This window comes from Curcuma longa, chromosome 4, assembly GCF_044706935.1.
Source record: "Curcuma longa cultivar G26 ecotype Majalengka, Jawa Barat chromosome 4, ITB_CL_G26_1.1, whole genome shotgun sequence".
NCBI classification, from domain to species: Eukaryota; Viridiplantae; Streptophyta; class Magnoliopsida; order Zingiberales; family Zingiberaceae; genus Curcuma; species Curcuma longa.
Window position 1 is genome coordinate 8,697,828 of NC_133864.1, and position 20,824 is coordinate 8,718,651.

General features: G+C 34.6%; 4 protein-coding genes across 8 annotated transcripts; 3 read left to right on the top strand and 1 right to left on the bottom strand.

The window, feature by feature from the left end:
• Positions 1–141: 141 nt before the first annotated feature.
• On the bottom strand, positions 142–10,820 carry LOC141828095 (uncharacterized). Of its 4 annotated transcripts, none has more exons than XR_012601735.1 (9): positions 10,350–10,820; positions 5,444–5,506; positions 4,733–4,772; positions 4,282–4,346; positions 2,276–2,392; positions 887–1,015; positions 562–615; positions 309–467; positions 142–243 (listed from the first exon to the last, which is right to left on the bottom strand). XR_012601735.1 is itself a non-coding variant. In XM_074715457.1 (9 exons), exons 1-9 carry the CDS (start codon positions 10,758–10,760, stop codon positions 462–464), a joined length of 810 nt encoding a protein of 269 aa, XP_074571558.1. In that variant the 5' UTR covers positions 10,761–10,820; the 3' UTR covers positions 142–461. The 4 variants fall into 4 exon arrangements, 3 of the variants coding, with proteins under 3 accessions (XP_074571558.1, XP_074571556.1, XP_074571557.1); XM_074715457.1 differs by having other exon boundaries at positions 142–467; positions 10,350–10,620; positions 10,696–10,820; XM_074715455.1 differs by having other exon boundaries at positions 142–467.
• Positions 10,821–11,028: 208 nt separating this feature from the next.
• On the top strand, positions 11,029–14,233 carry LOC141828259 (putative RNA methyltransferase At5g10620). Of its 2 annotated transcripts, none has more exons than XM_074715657.1 (7): positions 11,029–11,118; positions 11,233–11,264; positions 11,403–11,545; positions 12,290–12,356; positions 12,571–12,648; positions 13,451–13,596; positions 13,942–14,233. In XM_074715657.1, exons 1-7 carry the CDS (start codon positions 11,037–11,039, stop codon positions 13,979–13,981), a joined length of 588 nt encoding a protein of 195 aa, XP_074571758.1. In that variant the 5' UTR covers positions 11,029–11,036; the 3' UTR covers positions 13,982–14,233. The 2 variants fall into 2 exon arrangements, with proteins under 2 accessions (XP_074571758.1, XP_074571759.1); XM_074715658.1 differs by lacking the exon at positions 13,942–14,233 and adding an exon at positions 13,687–13,909.
• Positions 14,234–14,681: 448 nt separating this feature from the next.
• Positions 14,682–17,528, top strand: LOC141828083 (uncharacterized). The gene is made up of 2 exons (XM_074715442.1): positions 14,682–15,053; positions 17,270–17,528. Exon 1 carries the CDS (start codon positions 14,744–14,746, stop codon positions 15,014–15,016), a length of 273 nt encoding a protein of 90 aa, XP_074571543.1. The 5' UTR covers positions 14,682–14,743; the 3' UTR covers positions 15,017–15,053; positions 17,270–17,528.
• A 2,574-nt stretch (positions 17,529–20,102) lies between these two features.
• On the top strand, positions 20,103–20,306 carry LOC141825935 (uncharacterized). Its single transcript, XM_074713192.1, has one exon. The coding sequence runs from the start codon at positions 20,103–20,105 to the stop codon at positions 20,304–20,306; it is 204 nt and encodes a 67-aa protein (XP_074569293.1).
• The last annotated feature ends 518 nt before the right edge of the window (positions 20,307–20,824 follow it).

The window sequence follows — 20,824 nt, forward strand, 5'->3', positions numbered from 1 at the left end:
TTAAACACATTTTTTATAAAATTTTTTGACAAGTCCATCTTCATGCATGCAATGTACCTAGAACGATTGCAGGAACATGAGCAACTAGTAGAACATGCAAATACCGAGGTTGGTTGGGTGGATAGTGTTCGCTATAAAAGAAGTGTCAGTTTTTAATTTAAATTGTGGTTCACAACAGAAGGGAGATTACAATGTATCAACAAAACTTGGGCTCTTGTGGTTTCTTTGAACGCAGGGTGGTTCCTGTGTTTGATGAACAAGGTCAATTAGCATGCTAAAGAAAATGAAGAGAAATTACTTTGACGTACAAGAACCACCAGCAATGATACTATTCCTCTTTGTTTGCTGATGTTGGGAATTTGCACTCTGATTTTTCTCTACGATTAACATGCCATCCACAATCCATCAGAAACTGAACGGCATTTTGCGCCAGAGTCGAATGAAGATGGTACATTGCAGTGTTAAGACTGTAAAACAGTAGTCTTAAACAAACAGCTTGCATAATATCTCAATAGTTTCCAGAAGGAATTAAGAATAAGGCAAACAGTGAGATGGTTTTACCAAATTGGTTACTCCTTCAAACTTTTGAAGGAATACCTTCGATCTTATATCAGCCTGCAAACCGAAAACAAGATCTCTTAGATATTCAAGAAATGGTTGCTTCAGAAATGTTAGTCCACACTAACAATAACTTAGAGTAATGACACAGATGTTTAATCTAATTGACCAATAGAGTTACATGGTCGAGAAAATATTTTCTTTAACGCGTCTGGTTTGAAAATAAATATTGTGAACAACCCATTGGGAACTAAATATTTGTTCATTCCATCTGGGAAGAAACCATATGGGATGTGTTCATTATTAACAAAAAAATAATGGAGCTTACCTGTCGAATAGGCTCAGGGATGCGATATTTGCAAGAGGCTTTGACAATCATTGTGGCAGAGCCAAGCGATATCCGATGACCAATTGACACATATATAGGTTTTGATGAGGAATGACTGGAGTGCATTGCCTGGTAATAGAGAAGTAGTTTAGGAAATTCTCAATGATATTAGATGCCAAAATAACAACGTATATGACATGCCGTCTTCTTAGCGCAACCTAAAAAATATAAATTCCATGAAGCCAATTATGTCATAGAGCAGATGGGAATATCCTCCATGAGCCTGATTAGAAGTCCACTGACTGTCATATGATGCATAGCTGATAGTGAGTCTTAGAAAACAAAATCTTTGCCTGGAGCCTAAACAAGCATAATGAAGCTGGTGTTCCTATCTAGTAAAATCTCAACGGTCAAGAACCATCCATGACCATTCCATACAATACACAACAGAGCAGATGGGGATGAAGACATAAGCTGAACAGTCTACCTAGCAGTAGATTGAAGCAGCTGTGGATCCACACATTCTTTTTTTCCCCATAGCCATGGTTTTTGTTACGTTCCAAATTCCAGTGCTATAAGCTCAAATAACTGAGTGGCATGTCATTGAAGATGGTTGACGTGCTTGTTTATCCTTTCCACATTATGTATTCCTAATCTAACTCACTCCTAGTTTTTAATATGCATGGCTGTCGAGAAAATAAAGTAATTGTTGACTGCTAAACACGGATGGACTGCTATTGTTCCTTGGATTGTAAGGTCTGGCTGGAATAGGAAAAATGTTGTCAGATGCATTTATATCTACCAGAATGACAAAATTCTCAGTAAGGTACCAGCTAGAAGATCTGCAATACATTCAAGACTTATAGATTGTCTACATGGTTAAATCGAACGCAATGCAAAGTTATTTTTACTATTAATATTTTCATTATTACACTGGCTAAAGCTTTTTTTTTTTAATCTCCTTTTACCTTCTACATCTCCAATTCTAATTGATTTAACTCATTAAGATACAAAAACTATAAGTCATTTTTGAGCAAGTCCAATACCATTTCAATATATTTTTTCATTTATTATCTATGGGAACTACATCTAAATGTTCTTGGGCAAATATAATTTTATATTTTATTTTACTTTTTAATAATCTCACACATTCATCTATATTGCATTTATTTTTTAATATAATTATTTTGAAGGGACGAGTCTAATATCTTAATTCATATCTAAATGTTGCAATCTTGTAATTTTTTTCTTTTAGCCAAGGGACAAACAATAATCACATAAGAACCTCCTCTACATTTCAATCACTAATTCTTTATCATAAAACACAATGACATAAACAGGGATTTGCCGAATATTTAACTTTTTAGTATGGACTTCAATATCTCTTACCATTCCCCATGTTTTTCCAGACTTCCCAATCAAAGGTATCGGATCCTTGTCACACGTTCCACTATCTTTGAAGCATCGCCTCACTTCAGACTGAGTTAGCCCATCAACATGATGCAACTGAAGAATACAACAACAAATTACAAGTAAATTCTTAGGGAAATAAAATATTACCATGTCCTAGATGAATAATTCCAGCCCAAAGATAATCCTATCTGTGTACCAACAAGCGAAAGTCAACCAGATTTTTAATAACTTTTTCATCTTATCTTTAATCTAATAGGCCATATCTATCAGGTAATAGAGAAGTCAATTAAGGTTGACAATTGCTACCTTACCCAGTTGAAAGAACCACTATGACAAAGACCACGGATACTCTCCTAGGAAAGAAGGTAATGATATAATGAAAAGAATAATGATACTAACCAAGAATTTTCAAAAAAATAAAATTTCAGCACTGGAGAAGTTAATAGAGGTTAAGTGATAATGTTTCTCAGCACACTTAAGAGATCAGTTTATACATCTATTGTCAATTTGTTTTTTTTTCCTATCCATGATTAATTTATCCAATCAAGACATATTATGAAAAGTTCAGGAAAATTATTTTACCCTTTTTGTCCTAATACTTTATATCTCTGTGAAGATTCTGATATAATGTACATTAGAAGAGAAAGGTTTTAGAGGATTTAATGCAATTAGAACCCAAGGTAAAATAGCATAAATTTATGTTATACAACAAGCAAATTTCGCATGGTATGATAATAACCATGGTATGTTTCCATTGTAGTATTGTAAATCTACAAGGAAAGAGCTTGTGTACTTTGTATATTCCTTTTTAAAGTTTTCATATCAAATGATCCTTGTGCTTTATGACATTATCACCATAATTTCCTTAAGTACTGACCTACTTTGTCTACCAAAAATAGCTCTATCATGTAGGAAGGATCATATTTTTTTTGTGTTAACATTGTTCTACAAACTTAGGAAGTTGGAAGGGGATTCTTTCACCTAGTCAATAAATTGTCCTCTTTAGGCAGTTTTTACAAAAAGCAATCTAGGCAGTCTGCCTAGGCAACCCATGCAGTCCAAATGATGGGTCCAAGCATATGTTTATTTTAAAATTTTGATTTAGTATAGAAACGAATTCACTTGAATAAGCCCTAAAGCTTCAACCTTACCCCACCCTTATTTGCTTAAAAAAATCATCCAAGCCTTGATTTTTCACTCAACGCCACACCCTCAAGGACATCCTAGTGAAGCCGACGAACAATTCCAACCATCTTCTTCTTGCATTCTTCTCAAAGTGTGTTCTCCATCTTCTCCTCCTCTCTACTTTATTTCTTCTATCTATATGTTTCTTCGTTGCAACAGGAAGTATGATGTATTTTGTTGTTATAATTTATTTATCAATCAATTATCACTTATTTACTTGTAATTGCAAACTTTTTTTTGAAAGATTAATTCATTTTGTTAGATATATAGATTAGTTATGTCTAATGTTAATATCAATCTTATTTTAATATTATTTTAATGTCTAGGCCTCACCTATTGCCTAGGTGCTATTAGTGGGTCGACCTCTACTACTTGAGACCCTCTACCACTTGAAATTGTCTTTGAAAATCTTGGTGCTATAGGTATAATTCTTTTGGTACATGGTGGTAAGAGTTTGGCATTGCTTTCCATAAAACTTAAATATAGTTGTGCACTACATCCAACTTCAGAAATGTCAAAATGCCCCATAATGTTTTCAAAATTGAGTCCTTTTTATTGTTACTTTCTCTAATAGAATAATATAGAGGAATACTTTCAACTCTAATAAAAAAATGTCACATGCTTGCCACCATTAAATGAAAGAGTCAAAAGATGGGAACTAAAATGATAAGAATTTGAAATTTTAAGGAAGCATTTTGATGATTTTTAAACTTTGGGGAGGATTAAGAAAGAGATAAATCGAGGGAGGTGAAATGAAATATTCCCTAAGAAAAAGAGGAAAGCTTTTATTTACTTACATTTTTTCCAATCCCAATGGTGGGAAGATTAGCCAGGATACCAAGATGGCAAGCTAACCCAAGACCTAGGTTAGAGCATGAGTAGCAAAACGGATTAATGAAACTGAAGACAACTTTCACACCTAAAACAAAGGAAAAAAGAAGAATAATGCAAATGACACTGCATTTATTCAAGGACCAAATGAAAATTTTGAGTTTCGTTTGTTTGATACTCTACCTCAAAATCCATTACAATTTATGATTACGTGTGGCCAAAAGAAAAGAACTCAGCAAATTTAGATGCTTTGAAATGTGGTACACTGTATCTAACAATCAGAATGGAATGAGATACCATGAATGAATCTATTTAAAATGACTGGATGCTAATACTAGCTCTTAAAAAAATGATACTTAGGAAGTATCAAGATGACTAGGCAGTGCATATAAAACGAGGGAAAGAGATGGAACTTACCTCGAGGATGAAGTAAGCCATTGCCATCAACCATCAGTAACTGCCAACATAGAGATAAGCGAGAGTCTTAAGTGGCTCAAAGTTTCAATTTTCATTCAGACAAAAAATGATATGAATCAGCTCTACTGAGAAACCGTTCATCTCAAAATTTTGCTACTGTTATGCTCTTCTATTCATAACTTCAAAATGATTCTTGGATAAAGCAATTTTGGAGACACTTGTATGGTAGTTAATGAAAGAAAACCACCAGTGAATTGTAAAATAAGAATCTTGTCGTGAGCTCATCTGATATGCAATGAAAGAATCTGGTTGAAAATTAAATTTTTGTTAACAGAAATACAGAATGATCAAGCATTCTATTGTCTTGGAGTGTTTCATTTGCTACTAAATTGATATTTTATTTTAAGAAGAGAACCAAGAGATACAATGACACAGTTACCTTTCTAAACCATGAGCATCCAAAATTAGATGTGCAGTTGAAGACTTCTAGGAAAGGTTATTTTCCTAATATGTGCTAATATTCTAACTTTTTAGATGAGGTGTTTCAAGGAAATGCTTTTTTGTTTTTGTTGAATAGAATGACATTTTACTACATAGGCACAATTAAAATTACAAGAGTATAAAAATTTACACAAGATTATTTAACAAATAATATCCAAACAATTGAACCTTTTATGACTTGTTTAATGGCTAAAGTAATCATAAATTCACCTGGGGATAGAAAGGATGAGCGTTGAACTTCATCTTGTCGAGAAGACCCAAAAGTATTGGTGCCTACAATAGTACAAAAAAATGATTCACAACTCCAATATACACATCTTATGGAATGATCATTTTGAAAAATCAAAGAGTGAACGTCATAATTGCGAAGTTGTCAGACTAAGATGGTTTCCAATAGAATTGACTAATATTTGTTTTGAATTCAATTCATAAGCCTAAACCTGCCGATATTAGTCCCAAGCCTGGATGAAAAAGGGTGAGGGTTGCGTATTAGGTTGTTGGCCAACATTGATTTTCAAACAACTGTTTAATGAATGGATCTATCAAACTATTGTGCTAATGCTAGGTTGTTCTCCAGAAGGAATACGTTATAGGATCTGACAATAATGTTTCGGCAAGGACCGTTACATCTCCATGAGGACTTGGCTGTAGTGTTAAATATGTAAGAGCTCTCACACCATATACTTGCTAAGAACAAATATTATAGAAAAATTAATTATCTAAGATTTGGAATATGAAATCTAAGAACACTCACTGATAAAGCAATGGAGATAGAAAATACGATGATTGAGAGAAAAATTAATATTTTATGTGTACAAGAGATAAAATGAGTAAGAGAGAAGGCAAAAATGATAGATAATTTGGATTTTAAATTATGGTACACAGAAAGAAGTAAAACAAAAAAATGGAGTAGGTATTGTTGTAGATAGTTCGCTAAAGGATGAAGTAATAGGAGTAGTTAGAAAGGGGATAACATATAGCTCTCAAGATAGGGCAGTGAAAGAAACTATTAATATAATTAACATATATACATTTTAAGTAGGATTAGATGAAAACATCAAATCTAGATTTTGGGACAACCTAGATAAGGTATTACAAAATATTCCACCAACTAAAATGATTTTAATAGGAAAAGATCTAAATAGGCATGTGGGAGTGAAAAATGAGGAATACGATAGGGTGTATGGGGGTTATAGGTTTGGAACAAGAAATGAAGAAGGAAAAACTATATTAGATTTTATGATAACATACATATGACCTTAAATTAGTTAATATGTTTTTCAAGAAAAGAAAAGAACACTTTCATTTTCAAAAGCAGGAATAATAAGTCGTAAATTGACATAAGGAAGAATGATAGAAAGATTTGTAAGATTGTAAAGTCATCCATGAAGAAAACTTAACTACCCAACATAGGTTAGTAGTGTTGGATATACACCTCAAGCATAGTATCAATAGAAGAAAAACATATACGACTCCTAAACTTAAATAGTGGAAGTTAAAGGAGGGGAAGTAAAACATATTTAAGGAGAGGGTAGAAGAACAAGTATTAGGAGAAATATACGGCGACTTGAATACGACATGGGATAAGATGACATTAAATTTGAAAGTAGTAGCCAAGAGTGTACTCGATGAGTCAAAGGGATGTGCTCCATCAAATAAAGAATCTCGGTGGTGGAATGACAAAGTACTGGAGAAAGTGAAGGAAAAACACCTATAAGGAATTATACACTTATAAGAACGAGAAAAACTTTAAAAAGTATACAATAGCCAAAAAAGAGGTCAAAAATGAAACTTTTAAACGCTTATATTGAAAATTGGATACAAAAGAAGGGGAAAGAGATATTTACAAAATAGCTAAAGCGAGAGAGAGGAAGATAAGAGATCTTATCCAAATAAGATGTATTAAAGATGAATGCAATATGGTACTATTAAATGATGAAGAAATAAAAGAGCGATGGAAAAGGTATTTTCATCAATTTTTTAATGAAGGTTTAGGTGAACAACTTAAGTAATTTAGGTAGGTCAAATCAATATAGAAATTTAAATTTTTATTGTAGAATTCAAACTTCAGAAGTAGAATAAATTTTAAATAGGATGCAAAATGAAAAAAATAATTGGACCAGATATTTCGATAGAGGTATGAAAGTATTTAGGGAAACAAGGTATTAAATAATTTACAAAGTTATTCAACCTGATATTGAAAATGAAAAAATATTAAATTAGAAGGTAAGTACTCTAATTTCCTTATATAAGAACAAAAAGAGATGTACAAAATTGTATAGATTATAAGGGTATTGAACTAATGAAGATACCATAAAACTTTGAGAACGTGTGATAGAAAAAGACTAAGGAAAAGACTATGGTGATCGAAAATCAATTTAGATTTATGTATTGAAGGTTAACAATAGAAGTTTTATATCTTCTAGGCAACTAATTGAAAAGTATCGGGAACAAAAGCAAGATTTGCACGTGGTATTCATCGACCTAGAAAAAACTTATAATAGAGTCCAAGAGAAATTATATGAAGAATTCTATAAAAGAGAGGTGTTAGCATAACGTATATTGAATTAATTAAGGATATGAATAAGGATGTAATGATAAGAGTAAAAATTTCAGACAAATTAACTGAAGCGTTTTTCCATATAGATAGGGTTACATCAAGGATCAATTCTTAGTCTCTATCTTTTAACACTAATCATGGACGAACTTACTGAACACATTCAAGATGCGATACCATCGTGTATGTTATTTACAGATAATATTATTTTAATAAATAAGACACGTAAAGGAGTAAATGCTAAACTCAAATCTTGATGGAAAACACTAGAAGTAAAAACTTTTACGCTTAATAGAGTAAAGATAAAATATATGAAATTTAAGTGTAGCAATATTAGACATAATAAGACAATTATTAAGATAGGAGATAACTAGTTGTCTATAATTGAGAACTTTAAATATTTAGAAATATTTTTGTAAAAGGATAAAGAGATTGAGAAATGTCTTATATAGAATACAAGCATGATGATTGAAATAGAGAAGAGCATCAGGTGTTCTTTTTATCGTAAAATGTCTCTAAGACTTAAAAGAAAGAAGAAAGTTTTACAAAACGACAGTAAGATCTGTTATGTTATATGAAGTTGAATGTTGAGCTATGACTCGAGCATACGAGTAAAAGATGAGAGTTATAAAGATGAGGATGTTAAGGTGGATGTGCAGGCATACAAAGATGGACAGGATAAAAAATAAAAATATTAGAGAGAAAATAAATATTGCATCTATTCAGGAAAAACTTTGAGAGGCATGTTTAAGATGGTACGAATATTTATTTAGACGAATAATAAATGCTCTAATTAGACGATGTGAAACTATGAAAAGTATTCATATCAAACAAGAAAGAGGAAGACCAAAAAAGCTTAGTTAGCAATAATGAAATAAGATAGAATTTATTTAAATATAAATGATGATATAGTAGGGGATAGAGACCAATGGCGTAGAAGAATCCATATAGTAAACCCCACCTAGTGGGATAAGGTTTGGTTATTGTTGTTGTTATAGTATTCAATTCATAAGCCTTTTGTATTGTCGTTCTCATCTTTCTTAACAAATCTTGGGAAATTGGTATAGTTTGTCTCTAGTAATGTACGAGATTATGGGATAAATAACAAATGGACTATTTGTTGTACAAGGTTAAAGCAATGAACATGAGATAACCTTCCGAAATCCCGCATTTCAAAAAATCCTTTGGCCTAGAATCATTTCATCATTCTTTTATTAAGTAACCAAGGGCTCATAAATTCCAAGATGTGGGAATGTAAAGTTATAGTTATGAAAAAAGTATAGTGTGTTTCAGTAGTTGTAGTAACCCATGTCAAGGTCTATGGCTAAGAAATGTCTTACAAAATGTTCTACCTATGAGTTCTTCCATAACAAGCCATAGTATCCATAGAAGGGATAAACAAATAAGTCATCGATATCATGAGATGAAAGGTCTATAAAAAACTTCCTTTGATAGTAGTATCTGACGCAGAATATGCAACAAATTTTGTCAAATACATGTCTTAGGATTCCAACTTTTCCAACATATGGGCAGTGAGAAAGGTAGACGGAATCATCTAACTCCAAGGATGATATTGTGAGTTGAGAAGCAATAATAACACATTTCTTGACCACTATATGACACACTGATGATAAGAAATGTCATACAAAATGTCCTACTAGTGAGTTCTTCCATCATAATAAGACACAGGATTCACAGAAGGGACAAACAAATAAGTCATTGATATCCTGCGATCCGATGAAAGGTCTATAAAGAACTTCCTTTGATAGTTTTAGTATCTAATGCAAAATGTGCAACAAATTTTGTTTGCCTTAGGATGCCTACTTTTCCAAAATATGGGCAGTGAACAAAGGTAGAATCATCTGACTCCAAGGATGAAATCATGAGTCAAAAAGCAAAAATAAAACATTTCTTGACCACTATATGACACATTGATGATATGGAGATATGATCTCAATCGAGCTAATCAATTTTTCCAAATTTCCCATATATTCAAAAGACAAAATGGTGTTACATGTAAAAATGGATTTTCACTGAGGCAGATCTACATGGATCCATATTTGAGCAATATCTGACACATGGCCTAGAAAATGAAGAAAATAGATTGTTCCCACTTAAAAACTATGTTTGGGTTGGACCTAGTTGAACTTAGCTCAACCACTCAAGTGGACTCAAGCGAGTTCGCTTGAGTTGTTCAAATATGCAAATGTGCCAAACCAAACTTGGGCATTCAATTTTTCTGCCAAAAGGCTAGTCAAATCCAATTCGAGCTCAAAATTCTTTTCAAGCTTGTTTATCAAAAAGGAAAGAAAGAAATTCTCTTACTTAAATAGGATTTGTAAACTATTCCTAATGATATGTTTATAAAAGTAATTCTTAATTCATCATTAAGCCTTTGAACTTATAAAACATAATTAATTGAGTGTTTAAACAAGCCCACATAGGTACACTAAATGAGATTATGAATAGGAATATCAAAGCTACCATCTGCGAGCGATTAGGTATAGCCTCAATAATTTAAAATTTTGATAAGATTGTTAACAGCAGACAGGCCAATACCTCTCTGAATGCAAGAAATCCAGGAACATAAGGAACCTGCAAGCGGGCAACATCAAACTCTTCGTGCACAACGTTGAGAGTATCAGAATCGAGCACCACGAGAGCACCGCACGCCAACGAAGGATCCTTCTTTAAGAAGCTTATATCAACACCGCCGATGTACTTTAGCTTCTCCCTTGCTGACCCACCCTCTGAAGGCGATTCTTGAGAGGATATTCCCCACGAAAAATCATCCTCAAGGACCAGCCGTTCCTTGAGCGACTCCTGAGCTCTGAGTAGACTGAAATTGTCATTTTGCATGATAAGAATCACCCAAAAATGGAGGAAAATTGGAGTAGATGCATACTTGGCCCATTCCTGATGATACGATGCGAAATTTTCGTCCTCTCCTTGATCGGGATAATCGCCCATGAGCGATCGCCCTTGATGTAGGAGGAAGATCAGTGAGATTTCGACGAATCGAAGGGGATTCTTTGAATCGAATCGAATACAGGAATTAGGATGAACGAGGGTCTTTATTCTTGACGAACAGTCCCTTATTTTACATCATGTTCAAATCGGACTTCAACTTTGATTCTAATTGTGAAATTTCAAACAGCAAGGTCTGAAATGAAAACTGCAGGAACTGCCCTTAAAATTGGTCGTCCGAGCTTCCTCGAGAGCCCTCGCTCCTCGCGACTTGGCGAGATGGAAGTCTCTCTGTTGGGCCAAAGCCTTGCTCTTCTCTCGACTCAGTTGAAGAACAGCAACCCTGCCTCCATTCCCCCAGGTTCGATCGTTTCGCCTATTTCCTTTTTGCCACCGATTTCTCCTTCTCATTTCCTCCTAAAAATCCTTTTTTAAAAAATAGTTCTTTCTCTTCGTGTTTGATTCCCTCCGGCAGCTAGGAAATCTAAGTACTCCGGCCAAGCAATCGTAAGTCAGCTCCTCTTGTTTGCTCCGAAGGTTCTTTCTCTGGGATTTGGCATTTGGGCCATTCTAATACCGAACATTGGTCCTTTTTCTGAGTTTCTTATTCCTCTTTTCTCTTTTGGCATAAATTTTCGCTTGAAGAGAACAATTCCGTTACGAATATTGACAGTCGGCAAGAAGAGATCTCGAGGCGTACAACTATTGGTCGAGGAGTACATGGAGAAGCTCAAGTACTATTGCTGCGTCGAGGACATACACTTGAAGTCTAATCCAAAAGGTAGCAGGTACGCACTAGATCGCCAATGCTACTCTGAAGATGAGTATTTGTTCATCTATGCAACAAGATTGATTATATACATCAAAAATGGGCAATATGAAACAAAAATGTATATAAGTAAATTGAAGATCGTCGTCATTCACAAATTTTGTTGTTATCCAATTGCTGCGCAGTTCAATGTTCCTATCCGTCTACTAGTAAGAAATGCATAATGGGTTGAGACAACTGGATTAGGGAAAAGAGGGAGTCTAGCCTCAGCTTTGTTAGCTTCTTCATCTCCTGATCGAATTCAAACAAGCCATTTAGACTATTTGACATGATTCACATGGTGCACGTGTCTCTATCCAAATAGATAACAAGATATCTAGATAGGCACACTTCCATATCTGTCACTTAATAGGCTCAACCCAAGTAACCCAAATTTACCCATCTTTTTAGGGACATAAATCCAACAGACTAATGTGTTGGGGAGTAGGATCAATTCAAGGGATCTGTATTTGTTGTAGAAATAGAGAGAGATGTCAACATGTAATGAATCCTTTTCTTGAATAATTAGTAGCTACCAATTTCTGTGTCCTGTAAGCAAATCTTATGGTTTATGGCCGGTGATGTGTGATTTAATTCATTATTTATGGATAGGAATTTCCCGATGGACTTGTTCTTTTCTTACACAAAAAAATTAAAACTTATTCAGGTGCTGTTATTGAATTGTTACTCTTGCTATAAGTTCGATGTTTCTCATGTACCACAGCAATGTGAAAGCTCAGATTGATGCTGAAGACAATGTTATTATGCAGCAAATCAAACCTGAAGATTGGGTATGGTGTAAACTACCCTGTCATTTTCAAATGCAACCAGAAAGAATATTGTACTCCTTGCCTTCTATCCAAAGTAACAAATAATGTAATTAAAATCTAAGAGGACAATGTTAATATAGGAATCAACGTCAAATTTAATTATTTATCTATTTTTGTGTAATTTCTTGTAGTTGTGTTGAATGAGAACTTATTTCGTTTGATCCTAATGAAGTAGGTTATTGTGTTGGATGAGCATGGAAGAGATATTGGATCAGAGCAATTAGCTGATTTGGTGGGGGATGGAGGGCGAACAGTAAGTACCTTATCTTGTATTTCAGCAACATTTTGTTTTATTGTTACCTGATAAACTGAACTTGATAAAAAAGACTAAATTGAAAAGACAACTGTATTCATGCAGAAAGTTTAGTACTCTTTTGCAATTGTTCTACATTCTGTCATTCCAAAGGTGACATGTTGAGCTTGCTTCTATTTACACATTCATAAGTATGCACCTTTGTGCTTGCCTCTTACATGGTAGTGATAAATGTATTGCATATCTTAGCAGCTTTTCTAAATGTTAGTGCAAAACTATTTGGTTGAGAAAAATTACATTTCCAATCTTGAATCTTCATAGAAGGAGATCATGTATCTCTTGGAGGAATTTGTATCAGCATTAGCTTCTGCAAAATTTTCATGCCGTCAAGATAGAATAGGAGAAGTGTTAGCTCGGAAAATTATTGCAAATAACTGAATTCTCAAAGTTAATGTTGCAACACCCTTTTACAAAAATATTTATGAAGAGTTAAGGTGATTCTCATTTCATGCATAGTGGGCTACATCAGCCATCAGTCAGCAAAAACTTTGCCACTACCCTTCTGAATGATGTCCTCTCAATTGTGTTCCAAGCTACACTCTCCAAGCACACATGAACATGAAGAATAATCTAATATAAGCCAGAATGTAATTTGCCATCTTTTCATTTCACACAAGGCATATATATTCATGTGTCATTCGATAGAAGTAACTATTTTATTCTTTCTCAATTGCATTTTTGTACGCTCCACAAGTCTCGTAATGATTCCATGAAGTTCAATATTTTCTTCTTGTACTTGCAGGGTTCGACTAGACTTGCATTTTGCATCGGTGGTCCATATGGGCATGGGCCACAGTTGCGAAAACGGGCAGATGTGACAATTCGATTATCATCTATGGTCTTGAATCACCAGATTGCATTGATTGTGTTGTTAGAGCAACTCTATAGGTAAGTCTGCACCAACTTCCTTCCACTACTTCTTCTACTGCTTTGAATCTGGTAAATTTCTGCGCAATTCGATATTCTCTTTGATTGTAGCATACAGTGTTAAAGCTTACCTGACTGCACTAAGATCTCGCAAATGTACTATTCAGCGCCGGCTTGACACTGAATGCTATGATGCAGCCCAATTTGAACTCAACAACAGTTTTCTGTTTGGTTTTTGTGTTGTTGTGACCTATTCACGACGACACATTCTCTTTCGATATCTCACAATTCAGCAAAGTCAACGTGGTTATATAACTTTGCTTAGTTTCCATTGGTGTCTGATACCTTACTGCATTGACTTTGCAGATCATGGACGATCATCAAAGGCCAGAAGTACCACCATTAGTATGACCTCTCATGAACTTCCAGAGTTCACAATATTCCTTCGAAATTTCGCATGCAAACAAGTTTGGGAGCCGAGTATGATCGCAGATGGTCGTGGAGTCGATCGTGTGGAACTATTAGAGTAGCGGATTCTATCTTTTGCTGAAAGAAATTGAGTATGATCGCCCGCTCGCATAGTATATCTACAATTTTAAAGTTTGGATTGTAGATCCACATTTGAGCAACTTTGTAACCTTGTGTTATCTTCATACAGTTGGGCATATAAAATCGTTAAATTTTATCAAAATTGATTTCTTCAAAGTTTTGGCAGGAAATTTTGGTGCAATTGGCAGCACTTGAATAGTTGGTAAGGTGTGTGAATGCATATGCAAAAGAAAAGTGAATACATACATAAAAATTAAAAATAATTAGCAGTTAATCAAAATGAAAGTTAAAATTAAATGTTTTATGAACCACTAATTAATTAGCCATATGCATTGGAGTATAATGATATATAATTAAAATAAATAATATTTATTATTAGTTTTTATAAACCTATAAATAATAATTCATTAATATATAAATAGCACATGTATGAATGGATTAAAATTAACTCAACACTTAAATGGGCCGGGCTGTAGATTGGACTACCTGGGCCCAGATCATCTCAATCGTCGCTTATATTGCCCAAGTCTCGCCCCCAAATCACGTAATCGCCCCGCTCTCCAAGGCTGCGTGTAATCGCGATTTCTAGGGTTAGGGCTTCAGATTTGCAGGTGCTCCGATGGCTTTACGGGCGTTCTACAACGAGATCAAGGGCTTGAAGGTGAGGGATCTCCCTGCGTACGTGAAGCCGAAGCTGTCGTGGGAGTACATCAAGAACAGTACGGACAAGGCGGTGGATAGCTACATCGAGAAGTACATCGAAACCAGTTCGATCCAGCCCCTCTATCACGTCATCATCGGCGGCATGGTGATATCCTACCTTGTGGCCCTTCCCCACGAGCGCCGCCACCTCGAGCATCAGCAGCAGCACGCCTCTGGCGGCCACCACTAGTCGTGGCTGCTGTCTCCCTCCCTCTTCGATCCTCCAGGTCGAGTCAGACGCTACCCTTTTGGTTGTTTGATCATGCGTTACGATGTCTTATTATAAAAAAAAGGGATCTTTCCCATTGAATTTTTTGTGGTCTTCGCAGTTCCACAGTTGATTGTTAAATATTTTTAACCATATCGATCTAGGTTTGGTGATATTGGTTTCGTATGTTATGTTTGTTTAATGCGAATTAATCACATGTCCGCTAAAAAAATTTAGTCATCGTCAGGTGATGATTAATATTTTTAAGTCAATGAATTTTCAATAAGGATTTACAACTTATGGAACATCCATGATTCCTTATTAGAGAGGGGATAATAGTTGTTGCTTGTAATTATCATCGTCAGGTAAGTGAAGTTTTGCCTATTGCTTTTGTAAAAGACATTCAATTTGGTTCTGTTAATGAGGATTTTCTAGATAGATTCATTATAACGATCAACTTTTTAAATGTTGAACATCACGATGATGCTCTAGGTTATACGAATGTTGATAGCATGGGTTATGGTTGATTTTATTGCTGTTCTTATGTGACCAGTTCAAGTTTGAAAGTGAATCTATAATTATTGGTCAAATTAGCTTCACGTTTAAAAATGGGAGGCCACTGGTCACTTATATTAGATTCTGGTCTTCCATGGGATCTAGTAATTGTCTGGAAATTACCACTTTGCATTTTTCTATAATGCTATGTTGACAGTATTTTTTTAGTTCAAAGATGGAAATACAATGAATAATTTGGTTTTTGACTACTTAAATTGGTTAAAATTCAATAGTATTGCATTACTATGTATGGAATACTAGGATATTAAGTGATAATATATTATGCAATAATATCACATTTTAATTGGGCACATGTATGGAAAGCAACTTATTTTTCCTATGTTTACTAGTAAAGAAAAGAGATATCAAATAAACATACTTTAGGTGAAGTTGTGACCTATGGCTTCATCTTGTCTATGTCACATTGACCTACCTACCTTTCAAACTTTATCTAGGACACCCCAGATTATGAAATGCCAAGAAATAATATTTTCTTAACTTATGCCTGATAAATTTTTAAGAAAAAAATATATATTCTGTTGCATATTAACAATCATGATGGTGACACATTCTTTTCTGCTCTACTGCCACTTTGCAATTCTGCAGTGCATTCGTAACACTGAATTTTTTTCCTCAGTATCATGTTTGCCTGTGTAGTTTGTATGTGATCTTCACTGTGCTCACTCTTTCCATTACTGCTTGTGTGTATATATTGATATATTTGTTGCTTGATCCTTTTTTTTGTGTTTTCTTTGCTAAATTGTTTCTTTTGGTTGATTAGGACTTCTAAAGTACATTTGCTATGCACCTTTTAATCTTTATGAATATATCCTTATGCTCTGTGATTTGAAAAGAGTTAATCCATTATTTTGCATTGAATTTGAAGTAAATTATGAATTCTCTTTAGACAATGATGAAATTATTGAAGCTTTTAGTCGTTTTTTAATGTTCAAGAAATTCCTCTCCATGTTTACAAATGCAGAGCCATCAGAAATGTTAAGGAATTGATTAAGGCATTCGGCCTTTTCCTTGTATTTCGCTTGCTTGGGGCTAGTTTATCTCCTCCCCTTAATTGGCATAAATGCTTACTATTGCAACACACACATACAAAAAACACTTGGGTGTTCTTTTATCTCTTTGCCTGTCTATCCGCTCTCTACCCTCCTATTCATCCACCCAAGAAAATGAGCGATTAGTATTTGCATTGCAACTAATACCATGTAAATTTCTCACAAGATAACAATGATTAGGATCTATCATTGTGATGCCAATTTGCCAATTACTGTCTCAAAGTAATTTGCAAATAATAGCCTTACGGGTTACTTTCTTGGTTTGCTGGTAGACTGTTGTACTGTGGAAAAGAGCCCCCATCGGCATGTGCAGAAGCATATGAAGCTAAATCCATGTCTTTTTTTTTTTTTACTTTTATAATGTGACAACTTGCTTGCTTGCGGGTATTAACTTTGTTTTATCTTAAATATTTTTATGCACATAGCACAACTTGTTTGATTAATCATCATTATTGTTCATATATAATGTGCAATTGCAGATTAGTTAAAGTCAAATAGATTTTCTTTTCTCATTCTCTCAAAGTATCATCAGTGTAAAAAACTAACTCATATTTTCTGTTAGCTTCGATGTAGCCGTGAACCTCACTGGATTTGATTTTCCTCTTGTCAGGGTTTAACAACTTTTGTCATCGAAGTTGAGCAATGTTTCCCTGGAATTCCCTTTCCTGCCTGCAGTTGCATTATCGAAGTTGTCTTGTGATTTACTTGCAAGGATTGCAAAAATAAACTTTAAGATACTTCTAATTGTGGTTATTTTCACTGGAGTTATGTTGTTATAAATTAAATAGTATGCCACTGCATACATTGTTCCCCATTTTAGACTGTCGCCTATTTATTTGTAAATTGCATTTCTCTTTTTTCTTTTTATATGCTCACGCCACGTATCATCAAATGCTATTCCAAAGAATCCATGTTTAATAACCAACCTCGACAGCCAATCTAGTATCAACTGAATACTAATCAGCATTTCATTGCATCTATGCACAACACCATGGATATCTAATGCAAGCACCTTTGACATTGTCAGCAGAAGATCAACACTATTCTCCTCATCATGAACCTACTCTAGCTTTAACTTATATCAGATCAACAACTTAATTTAGTGGTCCTCCACGTCAATATGCTTTGTCTCTACAACAGTGCATGGAATTTCAATTCCGATATCATAGTACTTTAATATTCTCTGTCCCTACAATAGTACATGGAATTTCAATTGAGATGTCATAGTACTTCAATATCCTTTGTCGCTTCAACGCCTGGAATTTCAGTTGAGATATTATAGTACATTGTATTGTTAGGATTGATGTATATAGATAACTGAATAGTTAAAGGAGTGAATAGTTATTATTTTCTGTAACTGTATGTTACTCAACTTTAGCAAGGTGACACAGAATCAGTGTGTGGAAATAAAAATATTAATAAATTTGCATATTATAATTGCTAATAAGCTAATGTAATATGGTTCAAATCTTCGTTCTTATTTATGATTTATGATTTATTGCTGAGCCTTTTTTTAATGTATATAGCTTTCAAACACTTCTAGTTCTCCATGCTATTATATTGATTTTTTGTTGATCAATTGATTGATTGGATGTATCATCATTTGATTAGTTTCTCCATCACTTCAATATGAGCTGGCCAATGGTTATTTGAGTTTAGTTGAATCCACCATCAATAGTCCTTAGATTATCTGAAGGTCGCACACAATTTTATCATATTAATAGTTTTTTTGACTTTTTTTTTGGTTGTAGTAGGCATCAGTTGAATGAAATTTATTATCAGTTGACTAATTGCATATGTAACTATCTAGTCGACTCAATCACAAACATAAACATCTAATCAATCTTAGTCATTTCCTTAATCAATTCATCTCACTAGTTGATTAGAATCACGTCCACTTGATTATTGAAATCAGATTATGATTATCTTAATAATTGAATTTTATTTAAGTTAGGATTTATTTTTTTTCAAGGATACATTCTCTCAACTCTTATGACTCATACTACAGATTACTTTCCGCAACTTGACTACGCCATTAAGGTCGTCTCATTCTTCAAATGCACTAGGCTCCAAAGCTGGATAGTTGCAGCATATTCTACTTTAGCACACATGGTAATCCACTTTTAAAATTATAATTACCAAGATATAGTAAATAAATTTCCTAAAGTAGATATCTAAATCCTTACTTCTAAAATATCTAAAGATCCACTTAACTACAATCTAGAATCTAGTGATTATTCTTCGAATTTGAAAGAAAGAATCTTTCATCTCCAACTGCATGGGAAATATTTGATGTGGTACTAACCATTGCTTATATGAATGCTCTAATTGTGGGGTATGAAATCTTTCATGTCTATTTCTTCAATGTACTTCTTTTATGAAGCCCACAACTTTCTAGATTTTCTCTCTAGTAAATGCCAAGTCTATCAGCTGCCTACAAGATCCAAAATCCGTAACTCTTTACTTTCTCGATGGCAGCGTATGGATGGTTCAGTTTGCCAAAGTAGTCAATGTAACCTCTAAGCAGTGAAAAAACAGACAAATCTAGTTTTTAAAAATTACGTCTAACACATAGCATACCTTCCTATTCGGCAGCCTCACCTCTTAGCTTGACAACTCTGCTTCTTGCTTAGCAATTTGACAACCTTCTACCCAACCTCCAGGCTCGACAGTTCGACACCTTGTCTGGCCTCTAGGCGCAACAATTTGACGGTTCAACGAGTTTCTGCCTGGCCTCTTGTTTGGCACCTTGCTATCCAACCTCCCAACTTAACAGGTTTGCACTTCCCTTTCTGACCTCTCTGTTTGACAATTTGAACTCCTTGTTTGGTATCTCAAATCAGCAACTCGATTACCACTCAAGTCACTCAAGCCACTCGGGCCAATTTAGCAACTCAACCTTCTTAGACAGTTCAGTCTTCCCTAACAACTTGATCATCTCTAAAAGTTTAATCTTTCCTAACAGCTTGATCTACCTAACTCGGTCCAAGCTCATCTCGAGTAGATCAGATAAATCTGAATTTAAATTTAATAATTTTTTTATTTATCTCTGATAATAATCTCAAAGTAAGATAATGGAACGCTTATGTTTTTTTTTATGAAAACGGCACCGTTAAAGTTAAAAAGTGAGTCGAACTTGTTTGCCTACTGTGCGTTAATGCTGCATGCAGCCTTCCCACTTTGTCAGTGATTCAGACTGACGAAATGTACGGGAAAAAACAGAAGACAAACGCAGACAAGTGTCACCAGCTCTGCATGCCTCTCACTGTCACTACTTCACGCAATTCGCAAACTGACTCGTTTCCTCTTCCTCGCTCTCTCCCACTCTCTCTCTCCAAAAATCAACTCCTCCATTTATATTAAAATAGAAACATAAATAAATAAATAAATAAAAGAAAGAATCCCGCCGGGGGCAGCAGCGGAAGGAGTGAGAGTCGAGGGAAATGTGCTGGGCGCTGGGCTGTGGCGCGGAGGAGAAGGTGGTGGGCACGCACAAGGCGCCCGGGAGCTGCCCCTACTGCGGCGGCGCAGTGGAGGCCACCGACGTCGAGAAGGCTATCCGCTTCTGCTTCCTGCCGATGTGCCTGAAGACGATGCGCAGGTACTCGTGTTCCAGCTGCTCCCGCCGCCTCGTCACCCATCCCTAGCCACCAGTACCACCTCCTCGCCCTAGCCTCGTTCTTAATGTAATTAATTCTCTGTGCGTCGATTTCCTCTTCGATCTTTAATTCCTCTTCTATCAAAATCCAAACTCGACTGTCGTTTGCTGCTCTGCTCTGCTTTGCTTATTATGATTTAAGCCTCAAGGAGAGGTGTGCTTCGTTGATCTTCATTTATTTATTTATTTTTCCTTTTTATTTAGTTATATCGGATGACAAAATGAAAATGAAATGATCATCTCAAAGAACCTAAGAGAATGATATGATGTTGCAATATGGATAAATATATTATGATAATGATATTTTGAATTTTCAGTAATTCTTTTGTTGTGTTAGCTAGATTAAGTGTTTCTTTTTAAAAGATTTTAAACCTTTTAAAAATTATCAAAATACAAATCCTTATAAAATTAATATGAACCTTTAAAATTTTAAATTAAAATTTAATTAATGCTTAATCAATTTTGAGTTTGTGCTATGTAATTCTATAATTAAACTCTCTAATTTAA

Excerpts from the sequence above, each read along its gene's own strand:
- LOC141828095 (XM_074715455.1), bottom strand. The coding sequence starts at position 10,760 with ATGGGCGATTATCCCGATCAAGGAGAGGACGAAAATTTCGCATCGTAT. Across the intron at positions 2,393-4,281 it reads CCATTGGGATTGGAAAAAAT|TTGCATCATGTTGATGGGCT; the intron begins GTAAGTAAATAA and ends TGTATTCTTCAG. Across the intron at positions 1,016-2,275 it reads CTGGAAAAACATGGGGAATG|GCAATGCACTCCAGTCATTC; the intron begins GTAAGAGATATT and ends CTCTATTACCAG.
- LOC141825935 (XM_074713192.1), top strand. The coding sequence starts at position 20,103 with ATGTGCTGGGCGCTGGGCTGTGGCGCGGAGGAGAAGGTGGTGGGCACG.
- LOC141828083 (XM_074715442.1), top strand. The coding sequence starts at position 14,744 with ATGGCTTTACGGGCGTTCTACAACGAGATCAAGGGCTTGAAGGTGAGG.
- LOC141828259 (XM_074715657.1), top strand. The coding sequence starts at position 11,037 with ATGGAAGTCTCTCTGTTGGGCCAAAGCCTTGCTCTTCTCTCGACTCAG. Across the intron at positions 11,546-12,289 it reads TCTAATCCAAAAGGTAGCAG|CAATGTGAAAGCTCAGATTG; the intron begins GTACGCACTAGA and ends CATGTACCACAG. Across the intron at positions 12,649-13,450 it reads TGGGGGATGGAGGGCGAACA|GGTTCGACTAGACTTGCATT; the intron begins GTAAGTACCTTA and ends TTGTACTTGCAG.